This window comes from Theobroma cacao, chromosome 10, assembly GCF_053813885.1.
Source record: "Theobroma cacao isolate CCN51 chromosome 10, ASM5381388v1, whole genome shotgun sequence".
In the NCBI taxonomy this organism is placed as follows: Eukaryota; Viridiplantae; Streptophyta; class Magnoliopsida; order Malvales; family Malvaceae; genus Theobroma; species Theobroma cacao.
In genome coordinates this window covers 21,728,736-21,750,307 of record NC_142648.1, presented here as the reverse complement: position 1 = coordinate 21,750,307, position 21,572 = coordinate 21,728,736, and the positions used below count along the sequence as shown (strand labels likewise).

Sequence of the window (21,572 nt, the reverse complement as noted above, 5' to 3'; positions counted from 1 at the left end):
TTGTTTGCCAATCCCTCGAAAAGAAAATTGATAAATAGCTCTAAGCTGTCCAGCTACAGGTTTTCCCTTCCTCCCACTCACTTTTTTTTTCCTTCGCCAGTCCAAATGACAAATATATTACAATTTTGATCTACTAGTAATCATCAGAGCCATCATCTGCATATACACCGTTGCCATAATCCTGATCGACAACAGATTTATTTTTTGTTTTTGACAACCTACCAGAAGATTTCAAGGGTTTCAAGGGCTTCCTGACCTTCTCTGCCTGTAACTCTAACCCCTTCTCTGAAGGCTTCCTTTTCCGTTTCAACCGTGTTCCTCCCGTGTCCTCTGAAACAGAAACAATTTAAACACATAAGCCATGGTCCATTTGGGAAGCCAACATAGAACAGCAACAATCTGACATAAGACTAAGAGACTAAAAGTTTATGTGGATCCTTAAATTTCCACTCAATGGTATCTAGCTCTGTTCTCAATATACAGACACTAGGCTAAGCATTTTTTCTTCCAAACTGCAATGATCTGCTTTTACATTATCTTATGAAAATCTAAAGAAATATATTTTTCAATTCATGTCATCATCTGCAATAACATTCTCAACTTTCCTTAACATCAGAAAGATAAAACAGTACTTCAAACTAAGAAATCCAGAAAAAAAAAACTAAAAATTGTTTGGTTGCTCTTTAATTATAAAACATATTGACAAAATCTCCTAGATAAGACAACCAAAGCAATTTTGACTCTTCCTACATCTTACATACAAAACAATCATAGCCATCCAGCAAAACTCAATTCATTAGCAGTCACACAAGTGAACTTGATCTATTTTCCACACACGCTCACCAAGCCCCCTTTCTATTAGCTTGAAGGTAAAGATTCAATTAAAATAAAGTCTGATTCAAATGCAACTGACTCAGAATGCATCAAATTCCTTAAGATTCTTCCACTTTACTTTTTTTTGTCTTCATAAACATCCATTTTAGTTCACTCATTATTTCCATAATACTGGAGATTTCAACACTAAATACGATCAGGTTGAAAATTTAGCCAGGCCAAACATTCCGTCAGAACCATGCCAGCCCACCAATCCATTAAAGGTTTGGTTACTTAAATTGGTTGCATTTGATAATAATCAACTTGAGATTGTCAATGGGTGACACCAGACCAAGTAAATCTAAGTTATGACAAAATACCCGCATCCTGACCCAACTCAATGACAAAGTTACATACTTGAATTCCCCTTGGAAATTGTGAACATTTACATTAATCATGACTAGCTTCTACTACTAACGTGTGAAACTGCAATAGTGATATCACACCTGAAATCAATGAAAACTTTGGTGTAGAGGCATTGATTCTATTTACAAAATAATAATACTGTTCCAAAATTTAAATGAACTAGAAAAAAAATCATCAAATGTGTAGAGTCCAGATTTATAGCGAATATGCATGTGTATAAACTCAAAATTTTCCAGCAATTACTGCAATTAATGCTTACGTGCACGATGTTTCCCTACAAAGTATAATTAATTGTTACTAAAATTTGATTTAAACTTTTAGTCATTTTCAACTATAATCAAACAAAACATGTAGTTAAATTAAGAAATCATATAAGAAGAACTAAAAATTCGTAATAATAGATTACACAGTTTTTTTTTTTTTTAAAGTTCATTACATAGAGAATATAAGTAAAACAAAAAAATAACATTTTCTCTTCTTGTATAAGATAATAACTCTAAAATTTTAATTAAGAACTCTACCAGATCCCTCTATCCATCCCAATAACACAAATTAAGCCCAAGTGGCTTAAAAGAAACTTTTATACATCATACAGAATTAGATACTGTAGGCTATAATAATGGCAGTAAGCATAATCCACACATAATAATTACATATCAAAACCCAAAGTTCAGAATTCCCATTTTCTATGAAGTTGGCATAACCACTGCTACCAGTAACAGTAACAAGAAAGATTGCCCTACAACTCATGTGGGTTCTAAACTCACTTATGTTGAACCTATTTTAAAAAATAGGGACCAACAAACTTCACTGATTTATGCAGCTAGCATGTTATTCCTTGTAAACTGGATTGAAAGAAATGTAAAACATTTGCAATACTTTTGAGGGGCACGAATTTACCTTCAAGTGGACTTGATGCATTGTTGGCTGCTTGCCCATTCTGTCCATTCTCTTCCGAAAGAGGGGATCCAGAATGATTACTATCTATCAACTTTGAAGAACTTCCCACACACTTGTCTTGCTGCTCAGGAACATCAGGACAAGGAATGGCTGGCAAGAAGCATAATTCTTCTTGTGACATATCTGAATCACTGAATGGATCCTTATCCACTGTCACAATATCAACTTCATCGTCTTCATTCACATCTGACTCTTTCACCTGCAACAATAAGAATATTTTAGAAACCCAAGGAGAGTCAAATGATTCATTCACATAGTCTTTTTTCTGTCACCTTTTCAGTTTCAGGCACCAGATCAAATTCATCTTCTTGTTCTACATACTCCTCATTTTCCTCGAGCTCTTTGAAATCCGGAGCAAACGCACTCCAGTTTTCAGTGTAGTCTTTAGCCCATATATAAACCAAGCCAGTCAAGGAAACAGAAACGATAATAGGGTGGACAGGATGCCACGCTAAATCAAACACTGCTTCCTTGGGACCTTCAAGTATTTTTACAAGATGACCAACGCTGTCCCATATGTAGATCTTGTGCTCTCCTTTGCTAGCAGAAGCCGCTATTACCCACTCACCATCACCACTGAAACAAGGTGCTTTCCAATGCATCTTCGTGATTAAATCTTGAAACTCCCGAAAAAGAACTAAGCATTTGGATCCAACAGCCTTCATCTTCTCAACAGTATCTTCCTCTTCAATGGTCTCGTTAAGGTCATCAAGAGCTTTGAGACCATCTTTCAGAGGCAGAAGATTTTCATAAATCCTGATAATTCGATCATTTGAATTTGTCAGGAGATACTGCCCATTTCTGCTGAAAACAATGTTCTTGATTACAGCACCACCAGAAATGGGAATTATAGCAAGTACTTTAACGTTATTGTGATCTATTATAAGTATTTCACCTTTGGAGTTCCCCACATATACCAGATCCCCATTCTTGTTAAAGCATGCAGCAGTTAGTGTGAAAGGGGTCGTATCAGAGTTCTTATTGCGTGAAGGAGGAGTAACACCATTGCCCATATCAGGAACAATGACTGGGAGTGCAGTTGTACTTCCAGTACTTAAGTCAACTATCATTGGAGCAGATGATAGGGGGCAAGCTAAGCAGACAGATGGAATTGAAGAACCAGGATGTAGACGAGCTTGTAGAGGGGTTTGCTGCAGAACTATACGTGTCACCTTCTCACCACTGACAACATCCCAAAGCGTTAATGACTTGTCAGCAGCAGACACCAGAATACGATGACCATACTTTGACCAGCAAACACTTGTTATAGCAGCAGTACAGTCTCTGTCTCTAAGCTCCTTTGCAATGCCCCTAGTCTCGAAATCCCAAATAACACAACTTCCATCAGAGCATCCAGCTGGCATAGAATGTGGAAACCAAAACCAACTATCAGTTGGGAAATAAATTTGAAAAGACCTCATGATTTACTTACAGGATTGTCTTAATCTATGAAAGAGAGTACAAAAAAAATAACAAAATAGCAGCTTCAACAGAAACGTAGTCGGAACTGTGAATAATTTTGTAAACTTGATAACAAAAAACAAAGGAAAAGAAAATCTTTGTAGAAGGATTAAAGTAGTTATTAGTTATCCTTAATTCTTTTATTATTATTAAAACAATTGGTAGATTGCAAATAACAATTACTTTAAAATTATCTAGTATGGAATTCATCAGACTTATTCTAACGAACTAAATAGCCTACTCTGCAACAATAAATAAACTTATCAACTTAAATTTAGAAAACAGATTAAAAAGGTGACAGAAAACACATTAAAACAGAGAAAATAAGCCAATACTGTTTAAACAAAATTGTACATGACGAAAAGATGTGATATTTTATGGGATTTTCTTCTTTTCTTCTTCAGATTGTGTGAAGTTATTGACAAATATACATGGGGTTTTCTTTCTCTTATTCTTCTTCAAATTTCATACTACTAAAACTTCCAGTAATTCTTTTTTCTTTTTTTTTGTGAAGAAACAGTCCAGTAATTCTTAACCCAAAGGGCAAAAAATATATATATTTTGCAACTCAAAGTAGCTGAATTCTCAAGGAAAAACTCCCCCAAATAGTGTTTAACCCAATTCTCCTAAGGCACCCATCATAGCCACATTCTTTTTAACAAATTAAAAAGTAGAAGAGAGAGAGTTACCGGCGAGAAGGGTACCACGGCGATTAAAGGCAATGCATTTCATAACCCCATGCTCCAAATACTCTTCTATAACCTCTGGAAAATCTCCTTGCAGCGGATCTTCCACCAAAAGACCCAATTTTATTTTCACATTAATCAGCAAAAAACCCCAAATATATATAAGAAAAAAAAAACCACCGAAAGCCAGAAGGAGAGAAGACGTCTTACCAATAATTGGGGCATTCATCTTCCCTTGTCGTTGCTGTGCTTAGGGCGCCAGTGAGAGACCCAGAGAGACAGAGGAAAGCAATTTTCGAAGAGGTAAACAGCAAAACACAAAACCCAATAAATCCTTCGACTTGGACTTCTACTGAAAGAAGAACAGAAAAATCCGAGGAAAGAATATACGCACCAATATTTGAACTATTTAACTTAGGGAAATAAAGGCATTAGAGAGGGAAATTCCCTTACAAAGTTGAAACCTTCCCGGTTCTTATGTAGCCTTTTGTCTTTTTCTCATGTTTTTTCCACAGAGCCACATGCAAGAGAGAGACATTGGAGCATGGTTATTAACCCTTATTATTAATTATTAACAATTAAATTGCATAATATGTTTATATATATAATTTTTAGAATTTAGTTATTATATAGTTAAATCATATATATTTTATGAATATATATAAACATAATATCCAATTTGATCATTATAAAGTATCATGTCTTTTTTAAAATCAAGATTCAAATTCTATTAATTACAATTAATAAAGTATATACATTTAGTATATATATAACAATTTGTGTAATTAAGAGTTAAATTGCATATATAATTTTTTAATTTAAAAGTTATATAAAATGTATTTATATAGTTAAATAATATATTTTAAGAATATATATAAATATAAACATAGTATCTAATTTGATCATTATAAAGCATTATGTCTTTATTGAAACCACTATTAAAATTCTATTAATTACAATTAAGTGGTTTTACTCTAATATAATCTATTTGAATATAGGCGAACCTCGATTAAAATTAATTTAATCGCCTAAGTTAATATCAAGTCAACTTAAAAATTGAAAAAAAATATAAAATTATGTAATTAGCCTTTGTATGAATTTAGTACATATATAATAATTTATTTCGATTGAACCTTTTTAATTTATTAATTTCATATATAATGATTTAAAGGATCTTTTCCCCCTCTATAGTTACACTCTCAAGCACAAAAACTTAAGAGAAGTCTCTCCATTCATTCATCTCTAGGATCTAGCTTTGTATCCCAAGTCTTTTAATCTTTTGAAATGGATATCATCTTTGAGACTCCGGAAGGCAGAGCTTTCTCCATTGAAATCGGCTTCTTTGACACTGTCCTGGAAATCAAAGAAAAGGTGCAGAAGTACCAGGGAATTCCTGTGGCTAGACAAATTCTTGTATTCAATGGCCAAGTTCTCGAGGATGAGCGGGATGTCGAGTATTGTGTACTCTTCCAGGACTGTCGAGTTCAACTCCTCATCGCCGATGAACCTCAAGTGATGGAGATTAATGAACAAGAATCTTCCCCGTCCAAGAAAATCCAAGTCAAGGTCAAGAGACCATCCTCTGACGACTACGTTCCTCTTGAGATCGACGAGGACGACACTATCCTACAGTTAAAAGAAAAGATTCATGAGATGGAACCTATCCCTACCGTTGTCAACAGGTTCGTACTCAAGTCAAACGGGGAGGAGTTGCAAGACCATCAATCTTTACGCGACTGTGGGTTCACGGATGATACTGAGATTAACGTATTTGTCAAGCCGACGGCCATTCGTTCAGGGAGAGTCGAGATTAATGAAGAAGAATCTTCCCCGTCCAAGAAAATCCAACTCAAGATCAAGATACCATCCTCCAGGGCCTCCGTTCCTCTTGAGATGGACGTGGACGACACCGTCCTACGGTTAAAAGAAAAGATTCATGAGATGGAACCTATCCCTGTCAACAGGTTGGTGCTCCTGTCAAACAGGGAGGAGTTGCAAGACCATCGATCTTTACGCGACTGTGAGCTCACGGACAATGCTGAGATTGACGTATTTATCAAGCCGACGGCCATACGTTCAGGGGCAGGGTCGTCGAAGAGGGCCAAGAAGGGGACCAAACGGCTGAAGGTGATGGTGTTGCCCTGGCGGGGGACCGTGAAGATACCGGTGGAAGTCAATCCGTCGGACAATGTGAAAGAGCTGAGAAAAGAACTGGAAAAGTTGCAGCAAAGAAGTCAGATCAATCTCCCTGTAGAAGGTTACTTCTTCATACATAAACAGAGTATACTGGACGATGATAAATCGTTTAGGTGGCAAGATGTTGCCAATGGTGATACCATTGAAATCTTTCGCGGAAGGGTTACCAACGGATCATGAACCTTTTTCATTTTCTTTGTTTAGTCTTAGAATTTTCGTTGCTACTCTAACCTCATGCTAGTTTCAACATTTTGCAGTAGGTAATGCCTGTTTAGTTCATCTCTTTGCTGACATTTTCCTTTCTATAGGGCAGATGAGGCAAGACATTACCAAAAGTTTAATCCCCTTTTTTGATATTACTTTCTTTTTTAAGTCTCTATTGCTTGATAAAGATAAAATTTCCAATCAAACCAGATATCAACCAAGAACACAGTTATCACTAAGGCATCATTGACCTAATAAGTAATTACATATTTTCCAACAGGTTTGGTTTTTTCTCTTATTTTCCGAAATTAAAAAGTCTCTCTACTCTGATTTATTTAAAAACCAGAAGTGTACAGAAGTAAGAATTGACATCACCGGCTAGGTTAAGCCCATAACTCATAAGAATAATGAGAATTTTGTTTTGCTCTTTCCATCACCCTGCAAAATCCTTATTGTCAATGGCACTTTCAAACTTGTTTGATCCAGCCCGGATCCAGGAAAAGAGACTGATCATTGGGGTTGTTTTGGATTAAAGCACATGAGTCTGATATGGGTTGTGGATTGGGGAATCTGATTCTTAATGGAGTTTGATTGGCCCGTCAATGAGAATCCCAAGGTTCTTGTACATGATGAGATTAAACTGAAGAAAGATTTGGCTTGCAGTCAGTTGGAGCATTGCCGGTTTGGTTCCAGCATATACAAAGGAAGATGCATGCATGCATGCATACAAACTTAAAACTTAGTATGACATACTGACTTGGCTTTTGTTCCACGCGACGGATTATAGGCTTGGTGATCAATTTGGTGACATGAAGATGGAGGTAATGCGGGAGGCACCCGCTTGATGCAACTGTCGATGACTTGAAAATGCGAGTGGAGGAGCCGCTTGGGGTCGAAGTTGACAAGCAAGACCTTCCCTACGAAGACAATGATATCCAGCTTCGAGTTTATCAGATTCATGATGGGGCTGAAATTGTCCTGTTTATAAAGATTGGCATTCGGATTATCTCAGGAAGCAAACAGTTTTGTCCCTGCATCAATGATACATCAAGACTGCGGAATTTCAAGCAGATGGTTCGTGCAGAGCTTGGTCTGTCATTCAAGAATATTACACTGAAGCAGGCTGGTTCAAAGCCCAACCCATACACCAACAGAATGGGGATGAATCAAAAGTCAATGGCCTATTTTCATTAACAACGCAAGAGCTTCCACGAAGATCGAATTGGTGAAAGGGATGTGCACCACCATTCCATACAATGTCATTAATTAAGTTACATTGTAAAAAAAACTCAACATAATGTAAGATTATGGGTCTATTTATTTTGACATAAAATATTTTTAATACTTATACTTGTTTCGAAGATGTAAATTTTATTTTAAAGGTAAAAAATTTTACGAGTTAACGAGAAAAATACCCATTGATCACAAAAAATTACAGGACGTAATATATTTTTAAGAAAACAAAAAAAAAATTATACCAAACTTAGAAGTATAGATTTGATGAATATTAACATTTAGTTTAAAATATTAAAAGAATTTATATTTAATTTAAAAAATTTTAAATTAAAATATTAACTTTTAAATTATTTAATACTATTAAAATTTTAAAATATTTTTTAATGAAATCATTCATCACAATTAAAATTTTTATTTATAAATTAAATAAATCTTACTAATAATTATAATAAAAAGTATTTTAATGATCGTTGTTTACACAAATGGTGAATATTAATATTTTTATAGTGTTATAATAAAAAAAGTAATGAGATGAAAAAAATTTTAAAAATTAAAATTTGTACAATTATGAAATAATAATCAGAAACATTATTCCATCATGTAACATTGACGTTTACAGTTATTACCATCAATACAGCATCAAGGTACCATAACAAGTTTTGATAGCAATCGAACTTGGAAGCTAAGACACACACCCTGACATTATATTGCATTCATATTTATTCTACAATAGATTCAGATGGTAATATTTATCAGCCATAAATTCTAAAGCTGAGATTTATCTACTTCAACTTTGAATTGCAGTTTCAACGTTGATAATACAGAATCTCGTTTGGCAGACAACTGGAATTCTGTAAATTGACTGCCATACTGACATAACCAGCTTCAACCCATTGTTCCGAGTGCAACAATATTTCTTCAGCTTTAAATGAAACATGGACCAAACTTCCATTCCATCATGGTTAGTGAGAGATGGAGCCATGCTAAAACTGAATCCAAAGTAGAGTTTGGGTTATAAATATGAAATCCAAAGAGGGCATGCACCATGTATATATGAAGATGAGGGTTGTGCATGGCCAATTGCTGTAGCCAAAAGATAATAACAGCAAAAAGACATCAAACCAAAGAAATAAGCTATAGGCAAGAATCACAACTCGCCAAATCAATCAAAGCTTGGTATAGACCATTTCCCTTTCAATATCTGTAAATATAGATAACATTTAAGAGTCTTGGAGAAAGAACTAACCTCTTCATGAATCTCTTAGTCCTTTTATGGGGCAAAAAGCGAAATCCAAGTAGAGATCCGAGAGAAAAAATGTTAGCTCATCTTTTTAGGTGAAAGGAGCTTTCAACATGCTTGCATTTCCAGAAGCAGGAATTAATAGTTTGGTATTTTGATTTACTCAAGTTCAAATCAAGTGGAATAAGAAGTATAAATATTGTTTAGAATTGAAACCTGATCTCTAACTTGAGTTAGCCTGCTACTATGATCTCTGTCTCATAAATTGTAGTTGGTGAACCTTGCACACCACCCACAAAATCAATTCCAAAACATCAAGATTAATTTAGATATCTTTTCTGAAACTCAAATTTCGGATGCTAGTCATAATTATTGGCATCTCCATTCTACAAAAAATCACAAAGACAGATACCAGTATTTAGTTACTTGGCAATCTTCTATAATATGCTTGCAACTATGGATATATATTCTGTCTCTGAAAAGGTATCCAGTCCATTCATCAAGATGAAAAACCATCTGAAGGTCTTCAAAAGGACATGAGTTATGGACAGCTTTGAACTACGGCATGGATTGACTACAAAGTAAAGCTCAAGTAGGTAAGACGATTTAGGGCAAAAGGGAAGAGCAAAAGCTTGGGTGTTGGTTTTAATTGTTGCAACAGCGGTGTCACTGATGCCTGGGTTCAATTTCACTGTTGGTAAAAAATGGTAAGTGATAGGGAAACTTCTCCATAAAGCATAAGCTTAATGCATCCATACAATTGTTATGGTAAAAAACAAAATCTACGCTACAGTGCCACTTACCATTTTTTATTTTTTATTTTTTAAATTCCCTCGTTCAAGTTTTATGATAATACTGAGGAATATAAAATTGAAAAATTAAAGGTTCATGTCAATTTCCATAGAAATTGCAATCTATAGGTTCAACAATATGCAACCACCAAAGAACAAATGCTCTTTCTTTGATACATAATGAAACGATAAGAAAACCAAGAAAAAATATTGAATATCTATCCATTAAAGTTTTCCTAACTAGCAAATAAGTCCTTATCAAAGTTTTCCTAATTAGCAAATCTTTAAAATTTCACACCCAGTTTCAGTATTGAACTGGCATTTAGAACTTCCTTAAGATCCAACTGTACCCAAACTGAAGAATGAAAGAGAGGCAAAAACACCTTAACACTAAATTAAACTACCCTCTTACCATCTAAAAAAGATAAAATCAAATTGGCAGGAAAGACAGCAACCACACAAATTTCCACATGACAGATAATCCTGGTAAGCCTGAAAAATGTATAATGAAAATATCATATAAGTTTCAATGTGAAAGTAAGATGAACAGCATTGCCTTTTGAAATTCAAAATCTGTTAAGAAGAAAAATGGAAATGCTTTTCCAAATTGAAATACCTAACCTTGAGTATGAGCAGAGGATGATATAAATTTCTAATCCCTCTATCTTCCCTTTAATTTTCAGAGATCAAACAGCTCTCTGGATCATAGATGAGTACACCATCAATTTCAGTTTTTGAATTTTACAACTAAATAGACTCAACCTTGGTGATCGGTAATGTCTTTTTCTTTTCTAACATTGGATTTCATACGTATGATTATAAAGATTATAGGTCGCAATCAGGTGGGTCTGTTAACTTTTGAGTTAGCCATTTTGGGTCATGAGTCTTATCTCGGTTCCTATATGGCCGTGTAAGGCCATTCAAGCAATAGTGTAGATGATCAAAAGGTCATGAAGCAAGAACTGACCTTTACATAACTCTTTTAGACAAAAGCTTCTGCAACTTAGAACTGCAACCAACATTAATTACTAATCAAATTAATATCCATGTATATAAAAGATAACATCATAAACATTTGATATTATTAACTCATTCTACCCAAATATAATGTTTATAATGAACAATGAAAGAGCCATACTTGTGCTATTAGATGAGGAAACATTGATCCAATTGCTTAGCAAGCTTTTGCATCAATAGTATCAATGTTAAGCCAGAGTATTGAAGGTTTGCTAGGAGTTGAAATATCTGTACCTAAATAATGAATATATAAATCTCAGTATTCATGCTACAAGCAAATAACTGAAAACAGATAGATAGATATGACAAAAAGTTTTAGACAACAGACACACATAAGGCAAGAATTAAATACTCTAATATGCATATCTCAACCAACATTTAACTTCTCTCTCGTTGTATCAAATTTTGATGGATCTTAATCAATCGATCGAACCATAAAATGAAAACTCACAAACACAAGCAACTGGCACCGAGAAGGCCAATGTCAACTCCCTTTTTGCTACTTCAAGCATTACGCTAAGCATATAATGAGCATTTTGTTCATAAGACCATGGTTATCATCATATCCTGCAAATAACAGAGAAAAATCTAACCTTTTTCAATTAATGCCAAAAGCAAGACAACCACAATCCTTGCAAAATTAATGGTCCGAAGATCAAAAAGGTAAAAGATGATATAAATCGAAAGTGTTTTTCCTTTCTCTTTAGTTTATACATTTGAAGATGTACTCAACACTACAATTATAATAAAAATATTGTATTGGTTATAATCAATTCCAAATGAGGAAATTATGAGAAATAGTCTTTTTTGATAAGGACATTTTAAAAATAATCATCAAAATAAGTTTAACGGTTTTTAGCTATATTTAGTCATAACTTGACAAAAATATCCTTAAAACTATTTCAAATAAATTAAATCATTCATCACAATTTCTCTCCATTTGTATTTCTGATTTCTCTCTCTCATCATCCTAGTCTCTCAAATTTTATCGATTTTTCTTTTTGGCATTCGTCTGCTATGCTTTCGATTTTTCTCTTCCGTATTTTCAGATTTCTTTTTCTTACGCTTTCAAGACACCAAGCAATGGTTTTGATGGATTTGGGTAGGTGGCTATTTGAGAAATTTAATTTTTAGGTATTTTGGGTAAAATTAAAACGGTAGAAATGATCACAGATGATTGAAATAACTTTTAATTGAATCAATTCGGGATCTAGACACCAATAAACTCAAAAAATTGAAATTTATAAACTTAGGTTTTCAAAAGAATTTTTTTTAGTTGAAATAGGTGTTTTAGATAAGGAAATTTATGTTTTGATTTATGAAAATATATTATAAACACTTTAATCGGTGCCAAATTGTCAAAAAAAAAATGAAGAGAGTTGAGGAGATTTGAAGTTTTGGTTCGTAAGTAACAACAATATTTTAGACATTAAAATGTAACAAAATGTTTCTGAATATAATGTGTAACAATAATATTTTTTCAATATGACATGTAATACAGTATTTTTTTTTCAACATGGTGTGTAACAACCTTTTTTAATCATGGCGTGTAATATGTTTTTGCATATGGCGTGTAACAACAGTATTTTTTTAACATGACGTGTAACAATTTAACCATAACGTGTCACATGTTTTTGTACATAGCGTGTCACATGTTTCTATACATGGAGTGTCACATGTTTCTGTACATGGTGTGTAACAATCTAACCATGACGTGTCATATGTTTTTACACATGGCATGTAACAATCTAATCATGACGTGTAACATATTTTTGTATATGGCGTGTAACATCATAACGTGTAATTTCATTAAGAGTAATTTTATTTAATTTAATTAAAAATAATTAAAATTATAAAAAAAGTTATTTTTGAAAACATATTATCTTTAAGGGTTATTTTTAAAAATACCCCATTCCAAATTGTAATACCTGAAACTTTGATCCTTTTCCTTTGAATCATAATCATCTGAGCCAGAACCATCCCCTGAATCAGGACCATCTAAAATCATAGATATACTGCCATGAATTTGCACATAAGGTATGTGTTCCATATTGGACCACTCTGGTCCTTTGTCCTTTTTACACTGTTCCTTTAGCACTTCACATCCCCAAATTTCTAACCGCAAAAGCGAAGAAAGCATGTCCTTTTCCGGTAGAGATCTGAGGTTTGGGCAGGACCCGACACACAACGTTTCCAGGGAAGTAAGGTTCTGAAAGCCATTGGAGGGCAGGATCTCTAGCTTTGGAAAATCAAAGATGTCAAGAGAGGTGAGAGAGCCTGGCAGCATAATTCCTAACTCCTATTGTGGAAACAACACTGCATCTGGACACCCATTTGTTATGGAGGGAGATCCGAGAGAAGTGAGTTTATGCAATCCCCACTCAATCAGTGGCTTACAAATATTGGGTCCTTCGATGTCAAGTTTTCTGAGAGTCGTAGGGATGCCCTGCTCCGAGATGGATGTCACACTTGAACAATTCATTATTCTTAAGTCTTCTAGATAGTTGAGGTTGTGCTTATCATCGGGCAGAGCTTGGAGATTTGTACAATTATAGAAACGGAGCACTCTGAGGTTTGCGGTGGGCAAACCAGTTTCAAGAAAGGAAACCAAATTTGAAACATTGGTTAAGTAAATATTCCGGAGATAGGTGAGCTTGCTTAATGCTTGAGCTAAATAATTAATATTATCACACCCAAAGATACTAATATATTCAAGAGGAGCATCATGTTGAATTTCTTGAGCCATTGATTCTAGCATCGGACAATTATAGATGCTCAATTCTTTAAGCCCCATGGGTAACTCACCTCTGGATGATAAAGATACAAGAGATGGACAATTTACAATAGGCAAGTACTCAAGAGGCCATGCACTACTGATGTTGATACTCTTCCCCCTCCTCCAACAAGCATCGCAAGTTTTTTCATTTACCAATCACCAACGTTTTCAGATTCAAAGGCAAACTGCTCTTTGAAAGAGAATCAGTTTCGGGTAAGACCAAAGCTCTAGCACCCTAAGCGATGTGATGGATTGAAAGGTTGCTGATAGCTTTTTTAACCCTTCACATTTCCATATTTTCATTTGTTCAACTCTGCAAGGGATCTTCAATTGCATCAGCTGTTCTCTTTCCTCATCTGCCCCTATGGAGAAAAGTTGGGGCCAGTTTTGAATTGTCATATTACACAAGGACATTGATTGGGTTAGCAATCCCCAATTATTCTCTCGCAAAGAGCACAACTCAAGGGATTTCACTCTTACTGACCCTAACACCAACCATTCTGCTACACAAATAAATTTGGAAAGTTTTGAAAAAGAAACTCTTTTCAATGAAGTTTGATCTGCGAACCCTTTGTACAATACCTTGTCACACCCTTCAATTTCTAAAACTGAAAGCATTGGAAGGCTTGAAACTGAAATTACTAGTTTCTCACAAACATGAATCACAAGCATCTCCAACGAAGGAAGACATTTCGGCATAGTCCCCAACAGTTGAGGACAATTCGTGATACGGAGCTCACGAAGTCTTGGAAATCTCCTAGCTTCCTCATCAACTTCACAAAAACTCCACTTCTCCCATTTAGGCATGTCTTCAAATTGTAAAATCTCCAATGATGGAAATGCATTTGGCTTGTTTTCTCCGAAAAACTCAACTCCCACATCACTTACACTATCCAATCCTTTGATACGTACCTCTTTCAACAATGGCAGTTTCCCAATTGATGGCAGTGACATGCAATTTGGACAATCCTTGAGGCAAAATGAAAGTAAGTTATTGAATGATGAATCTCCAACCCATTTTGCCAATGTTGCACCACAATAGTTTTTTATGGCAAGCTTCTTAAGCTTTTTAGAAGGTTGCAGCAAATCCAACACCTTTTTCTCAACTTCTTCCGTTCTATTATCAAAGTCTCCACTCCACTCCAATTCTAACTCATCCAGTCCTGCCTTATCTTGTAACTTAACCTTCCATGCATCTTGAGTTTCAGTAACATTCTTTAACCCAGAAATACAAAGTTGACCTTTGAGATTGGATGATTTCTTTAGCTCCCTTATTTGATATCCCTCACCTTTACCCACAACAAAATTGGATAGTGTTTGAAGATCAGTTAACGTACCAAAATTACTTGGCACGCCTTCTAATCTATGCGCACAGATGATATTAAGATGACATAAGTTGACCAGGTGTTCCATCTCTGTAGGTAGCTTCTCAAGCTTCTCACACCTCATTAATAAAAGGGTTTCTAAATTATAGAAGGTACTTACGGACTCGGGCAAGCTTTTAATAAAAGTTTCAGAAAAATCTAAATACCATAAGTGTTTTAAATCTTTGATAAAATCTGGCAACATTGTGATCTGATACCCTCTCAAAGAAAGGACCCTCAAGCACCTTAAATCTGGCAACAAATATGTTAGAACATTGTTGGTTACATAGCAACATCTATTATTTGACAACCTCAAAGGCAAAAAGGTTCGACAATGCTTGGCTTCACAAATCCCCTTAAATTTTTTGATGGCATCATACTTGCTACCTATGTAAGATAAGTGGCGAGCTTGCTTCGAAATTTTCTTATCACCTTCTATTCTAAAACATATTTCTCCAGCAACTGATTGAGCCAGATCATTAATGAGGTCATGCATAACAAACCGAGAATTATCTTTGTTGGATATTTGCGAAAGAGACCTTGATAGTAGATCTCTAAAGTACTTGTGACCCAAATCTTTAATGTGTTGTTTATCTCGTGCTTCCTGTAGAAAGCCTTCTGCGCTCCATAACAGGATTATCTCTTATATATTCTTTAAATTCATAATCCTTAGGAAGGATGGAGCAGTAGGTGAAGCATCGCTTAAAATGTAGAGGAAGATGATGGTAACTTAATTGTAAAGCCGGAATTATACCACAGCGATGTTCTGATAGTTGCCATATCTCACTCTCTAATATCTCTTTCCAAGCATCGTGGTCAACATTAGTACGTAACAAGCCTTTAAGGGTTTTAGCAGCCAAAGGCAAACCGTTGCACTTTCTCACTATTTTCTTAGCAACTTTTTCTTGGTTGGGATGTCCTCCAAAATTTGTTGATCCTAATGCATGTTGAGCAAATACAGATAAACAATCATCCTCTGATAAAACTTTTAAAGAATGAGCATGAGAAGCACCCATTGTAGCTGAAACATCAAGATTTCGTGTTGTCACAACAACTTTGCTTCCTGGAATCCTTGTTAGAAAAGGAGATTGTAGAATGGTCCAATTATGATAATTCTCATTCCAAACATCATCCAAAACAGTCAGAAATTTTTTCTCAGATAAATTTTTCTTTAATTTTTCTTCAAGTGAAGTCATGTTATTTTCATTACTTGGCTCAAAACTGACTGATTGTAAAATTGCTTTCGTTATTCTTGTGATATCAAAATCATCAGAAACACAAACCCATGCTTTAAGGTCAAAATGATGTTGAACACAAGTATCATTGTAAACTAGTTGGGCCAAGGTTGTCTTACCAATCCCTGCCATACCAATGATGGGAATCACAAAATTTCCTTCATCATCACTCTTGAGGAGCAATTCAAGTAAAACCTCTTTGTCTTTGTCTCGACCAGACACATGAGTTTCAATCTCCACAGAAATGGGCTGCTGCCGTTCTTCTATCCTTTTGGATTTATGGCAGTCAATCATTCTCAACTATAACTGATCTTTTTGTGGTTCTAAATCTTTCAATCTGGCAGTGACATCATTTATCTTGGACGCCATGTCCCTGTTAAACAAAACAGCATTGTATGAATCAGAAATCATGAGCTTGGGCTTCTTACTTGAGCTACCTCGACGTTTCACCATCAAAGTGCGTCTCAAAGTTTCAGTTTCAAACTCATCCAAAATGCATCCACATCGTAGGCCAAGTTTTGGAGGTTGGACAACTAGATTTTCATAGACTGATCTTTCAGCTGCCTTTCCTCAGCATCATCAAGCACTGCATGAATCTCCTGCAATGCCGTAGGTTGAATCTAACTAATTTAATTCAATTAAATTTATTATCATAACTTGTTACATTGAATCTCACGGGGTTACATCAATATTTTGATATTGCTTGTTTCACCTTTATAACTTTTCACATTAATTCTTATAGGTTTAAATCAAGGTTTTTCAATTACCTATTTTCACTATAATTATTTTTATACTTACTATTATTCGTTTATAAATTAAAATTTGTAAATCATTAAATATTTTAAATTCGAGAATATAAATGTAAATATTTAATTTCTCAAAAAACTATGTTTATTTGACTTAATTAGCTTGTTACATTAAATTCCGTAGGTCTACATCAATATTTTGATATTGATTATTCTACTTTTATAAGTTTTTATATTAATTTTTACATGTTTAAGTCAAAGTTTTTCAACTACTAATTTTCACTATAATTATTTTTGTCTTTACAACTATTCGTTTATAAGTTAAAAATTTGTAAACCGTTAAACATTTTAAACATGAGAATATAATTTAAATGTTTAATTTGTCTAAAAATTATGTTTATTTGACTTAATTAACTTGTTATGTTAAATCTCACAAGTCTACGTCAATATTTTGACGTTACTTGTTCCACCTTTATAAGTTTTTACGTTAAATTTTACAAGTTTATGTTAAGATTTTTCAACTACTAATTTTCGCTATAATTCTTTTTATATTTACTATTATTCGTTTAAAAATTAAAAATTTGTAAACCATAAAACACTTTAAACTCAAGAATATAAATTTAAACATTTAATTTCCTAAAAACATATCTTTGTTGACTTGTTACGTTAAATCTCACAAGTTTTGGTCAATATTTTGATATTACTTATTCTACCTTTATAAGATTTTACGTTAATTCTTATATGTTTACGTCAAAGTTTTTCAACTACTACTAATTTTCACTATAATTATCTTTATCTTTACTATTATTCATTTATAAATTAAAATTTGTAAACCGTTAAATAGTTTAAATTCAAGAATATAAATTTAAATATTTAATTTTCAAAAAAATTATGTTTATTTGACTTAATTGATTTGTTAGGTTAAATCTCACATGTTTCTGTAATATTTTAACATTGCTTGTTCTATCTTTATAAGTTTTTACTTTAATTCTTACAAGTTTATGTCAAGGTTTTTCACCTACTAATTTTCATTAGCACTTGAGTATTTAGCTCATTAGTTGCTGCATAATCTCCTTGTCTAAAGAGTAGGGTTCAAATCCCCCCTCCCCAAATTATAAAAAAAAATTATTAATTTTCACTATAATTATTTTTATAATTCTATTATTCATTTATAAATTAAAATTTGTAAACCGTTGTACACTTTAAACTCAAGAATATAAATTCAAATGTTTAATTTTTTAAAAAATTATGTTTATTTAACTTAATTAACTTGTTATCTTAAATCTCACATATTTACGTTAATATTTTGACATTACTTATTCCACATTTATAAGTTTTTACGTTAATTCTTACAAGTAGTGAAAGTTTTTCAACTACTAATTTTTTCTATAATTATATTTATCCTTACTATCATTGGTTTACAAATTAAAATTTGTAAATAGTTAAGCACTTCAAACTTGAGAATATAAATTTCAATGTTTAATTTTCAAAAAAATTATGTTTATTTGACTTAATTGATTTATTACATTAAATCTCATACATTTACGTCAATATCTGAACGTTGCTTACTTCTCCTTTATAAGTTTTAATGTTAATTCTTACAGGTTTAAACTCGAGTATATAAAATTAAATGTTTAATTTTTCAAAAAATTATGCTTATTTGACTTAATTGACTTTTTATGTTAAATTTCTCATGTTTACTTAATTGACTTAATTGCCCAATCATCCAAGGCCACAACTCCCAAGGTTCTATCTTCTCTTCTTTGCTTTGTTGCACTCCTTCAACTTGTGACATAATTTTCTCCTTCTTTCAGGTTGAACTGGACAAAGTGGTAAACATGAAAATTGTAGCCTTGTCTCATAGATTTCCATTGCCTCAAGAATCATGTTAGTTGAAATTTTAGAATGAGAGTTATGGTCAAAATACTAGAAGATATGCAGGAGAAACATAGACCTTTTATGCACTCTTCTTTATCAATTTAAGCCATTTTCATGTGCACACCTACACAAAACTTAGTGTATATTTTTTTTAATTAGATTCGAGAATATGGTTACACACGGGGAAGAATTACACCTTCGTCACGCTCGTTCAATGAATGATACCAAATAATCACTTGTTATCCTATTTTAACCTTAATATTTAATATTTAACTTTATTTGATTATGAATGATTATTTTTTAATTGAAGACATTTCTCAAGTCGTCCTATCTTTTGGTAAAATTTGAAAATGTCTTCTCACATAGATAATCTTTCAGAAAGCTTATCCTTACAAGCTTCTGGAGAAATCTCATCATTAGGATTATCGGTCGAGCTTCATTTCAAATTTTAAATATGCATGCAATGAATATGTAATAAAGGCAGGGTAAATGTTTATGAATTTCAATTTATTAAATGCGAAGTAAGATTATTTATTAAAGGCATTTCCTACATTTTCTCATCTTTTTGGTAAAATCCAAGAATGTTCTTTCACCTAGAGAATTTCTTAAGACACTTATCTTTTCGAGTTTCACAAGGAAATCTCATTATCGGGATCATTGTTTGTACATTAGATATAGGTGTGTGTGCCAATAAATTGTAAACTTTCAATTATTTATTACTATCAACAACCTTTTATAGAAAAGATTTCCTAAACCCTTTCATCACTATAGTAAAATCTGTAAATATCCTCTTACTTAGATAATTCCTCGAGGAAACTAATCATTTCAAGCGCTTTGAGTAAATCCCATTATTGAAGTTGACAATTATGCCTAGAAGAAGTGTCGCATGATAAGATGCAAATTACAATTTATTTAAGGTTTGTTTGGTAACCATAAAATAACTTTTAATTTTTTTTCGTGTAAAATATATTACTAGAAAATCTAATATTTTTTGTTATTTAGATAAATTGTCGAAAAATTTTTTTATTATTTGGATTATCTTATGAAAAATATTTTTTAGTATTCATTTTTTAAAAAAAAATTATCTTCAAAAGTTTTCTTCAAAACCACATTTAGTAACATTATAATCTAAAAAAGTAATATCGTACCAATTTAGTTAAACTCAACAAATATTATCCAAAAACAATAGAAAAGAGAGAAAAGATTACTCAAATTACATACATGTTGAAGAAAACTTATTTTTAAGGGATTAACTATAGTTAACTAATTTTAAGAAAATCAGTTTTACCTCATTCTTCATTAGCTTCAATAAAGACTTTTGAAAGATATTTTGAAGATAAAGTGGTTGGTTAGAGTTCATTCTATCTTTTATTTTTTTTCTCAAACAATAGACTTTAGAGTTGACACAACATCCATATTTCAATCAAACATTTGAGATTGAAGTACAAATCTAGAAACAAAAACCCATTCGCCCAAAAGGAACAAAACTAGCTCAACCATTCACCTAAGAAATCCTAAGTTTGCATAAAATCCCCCATTTTACAAACTTGCATTGAATACCTATATAACAAGCCTACAAGCTACATAATACACATCTAGGAAAGCAACAAATCATTGTAGATAAGACAAACAAAAAAACAACCTTTAAAATAAATAGATACATGTATCCAATCCTTAAAAGGCAAGTTATGTCCCAATTCTTTCATGGTCTGTAATAAGCTTCAAACTGATATGATGAATCTTGAAATCTAAAATTTAGAGATCTTCTCTTTTGGTAGATAGTATTGTTTATTGAAGTATCCATGGTTGACTTTGAGTTTTTGTACCAAGCTCTTCAAATCGACAATAGATCTTGAAAGAGGAAGGTTATTGAAAGAAAAAGGAGTTTTCTTTTGAAAAAAGAAAAGAAAAAGAGGAAAACAAGGAGAGTGGGAGGTGTAGGCCATTGCAATAGGAAAAAGAGAAACACAATTTTGATAGCAAAAGAAGAGAAAGAAAAAAAGAAAGGGAGGAAACAAAGGAAAGGTTACTGGTCAAGAAGACTTGCGATGTTGCCAACAATAGTGGAAGGAGGAAGGAAAAGTAGTAGATCAAGTGAGAGAGAAAATGGGTTGGGACAGAGTGGGAAGAGCAAGAAGAAGACTGGGACAGAGAAAGAGCTTGTGTTTTGGAAATTGTGTTACGCCTTTATGGGGTCAATGGCTTATTTTTCGTTGACTTTGTAAAAGGTTTTACTGTTTGAATACTTTTGCACTCAACCAAACACTTAAATTACTGAAAATATTTTTTAGAAAATATTTTCATGCTTTCCAAATAGACCCTTAATATGAATCAAAGCCTTTTACTGAGAGCATTTCTCAGATCCTTCCATCTTTATTGTAAAATTTGAGAACAAATCTTCACTTAGAGAATTTTTCAGGAAAGTTTATCCTTACAAACTCCTTGGGAAGGTATCAACATTGGAGACATCGTTTGTTTTAAAATATATACATCATAATGCAAAATTTAGTTTATTTAATATGAATGACGACTTTTTATTGAAA

At 33.1% G+C, this 21,572-nt stretch overlaps 2 protein-coding genes, 1 long non-coding RNA gene and 1 pseudogene across 10 annotated transcripts; 1 reads left to right on the top strand and 3 right to left on the bottom strand.

Annotated features, from left to right (window-relative positions):
• Positions 1-4,863, bottom strand: LOC18586896 (Transducin/WD40 repeat-like superfamily protein). Its single transcript, XM_007010477.3, has 5 exons — positions 4,557-4,863; positions 4,350-4,448; positions 2,472-3,556; positions 2,140-2,398; positions 1-330 (listed from the first exon to the last, which is right to left on the bottom strand). The coding sequence occupies exons 1-5, from the start codon at positions 4,573-4,575 to the stop codon at positions 134-136; spliced, it is 1,659 nt and encodes a 552-aa protein (XP_007010539.3). The 5' UTR covers positions 4,576-4,863; the 3' UTR covers positions 1-133.
• A 767-nt stretch (positions 4,864-5,630) lies between these two features.
• On the top strand, positions 5,631-6,722 carry LOC18586895 (ubiquitin domain-containing protein 7SL RNA2-like). 3 transcript variants are annotated; one of them, XM_088802653.1, is made up of 3 exons: positions 5,631-5,858; positions 5,898-5,906; positions 6,156-6,722. In XM_088802653.1, exons 1-3 carry the CDS (start codon positions 5,631-5,633, stop codon positions 6,720-6,722), a joined length of 804 nt encoding a protein of 267 aa, XP_088658779.1. The 3 variants fall into 3 exon arrangements, with proteins under 3 accessions (XP_088658779.1, XP_017985216.1, XP_088658777.1); XM_018129727.2 differs by lacking the exon at positions 5,898-5,906; XM_088802651.1 differs by lacking the exon at positions 5,898-5,906 and having other exon boundaries at positions 5,631-5,890; positions 6,149-6,722.
• Positions 6,723-8,655: 1,933 nt separating this feature from the next.
• Positions 8,656-11,569, bottom strand: LOC108663850 (uncharacterized). 6 transcript variants are annotated; one of them, XR_016023156.1, is made up of 6 exons: positions 11,482-11,569; positions 11,152-11,264; positions 10,635-11,022; positions 10,426-10,505; positions 9,229-9,608; positions 8,656-8,971 (listed from the first exon to the last, which is right to left on the bottom strand). It is a non-coding gene; the product is annotated as an uncharacterized LOC108663850 (long non-coding RNA). The 6 variants fall into 6 exon arrangements; XR_016023154.1 differs by having other exon boundaries at positions 9,229-10,505; positions 10,635-10,711; positions 10,981-11,022; XR_016023155.1 differs by having other exon boundaries at positions 10,426-11,022.
• A 1,346-nt stretch (positions 11,570-12,915) lies between these two features.
• Positions 12,916-16,552, bottom strand: LOC148760425 (putative disease resistance RPP13-like protein 1; annotated as a pseudogene).
• Positions 16,553-21,572: the final 5,020 nt, after the last annotated feature.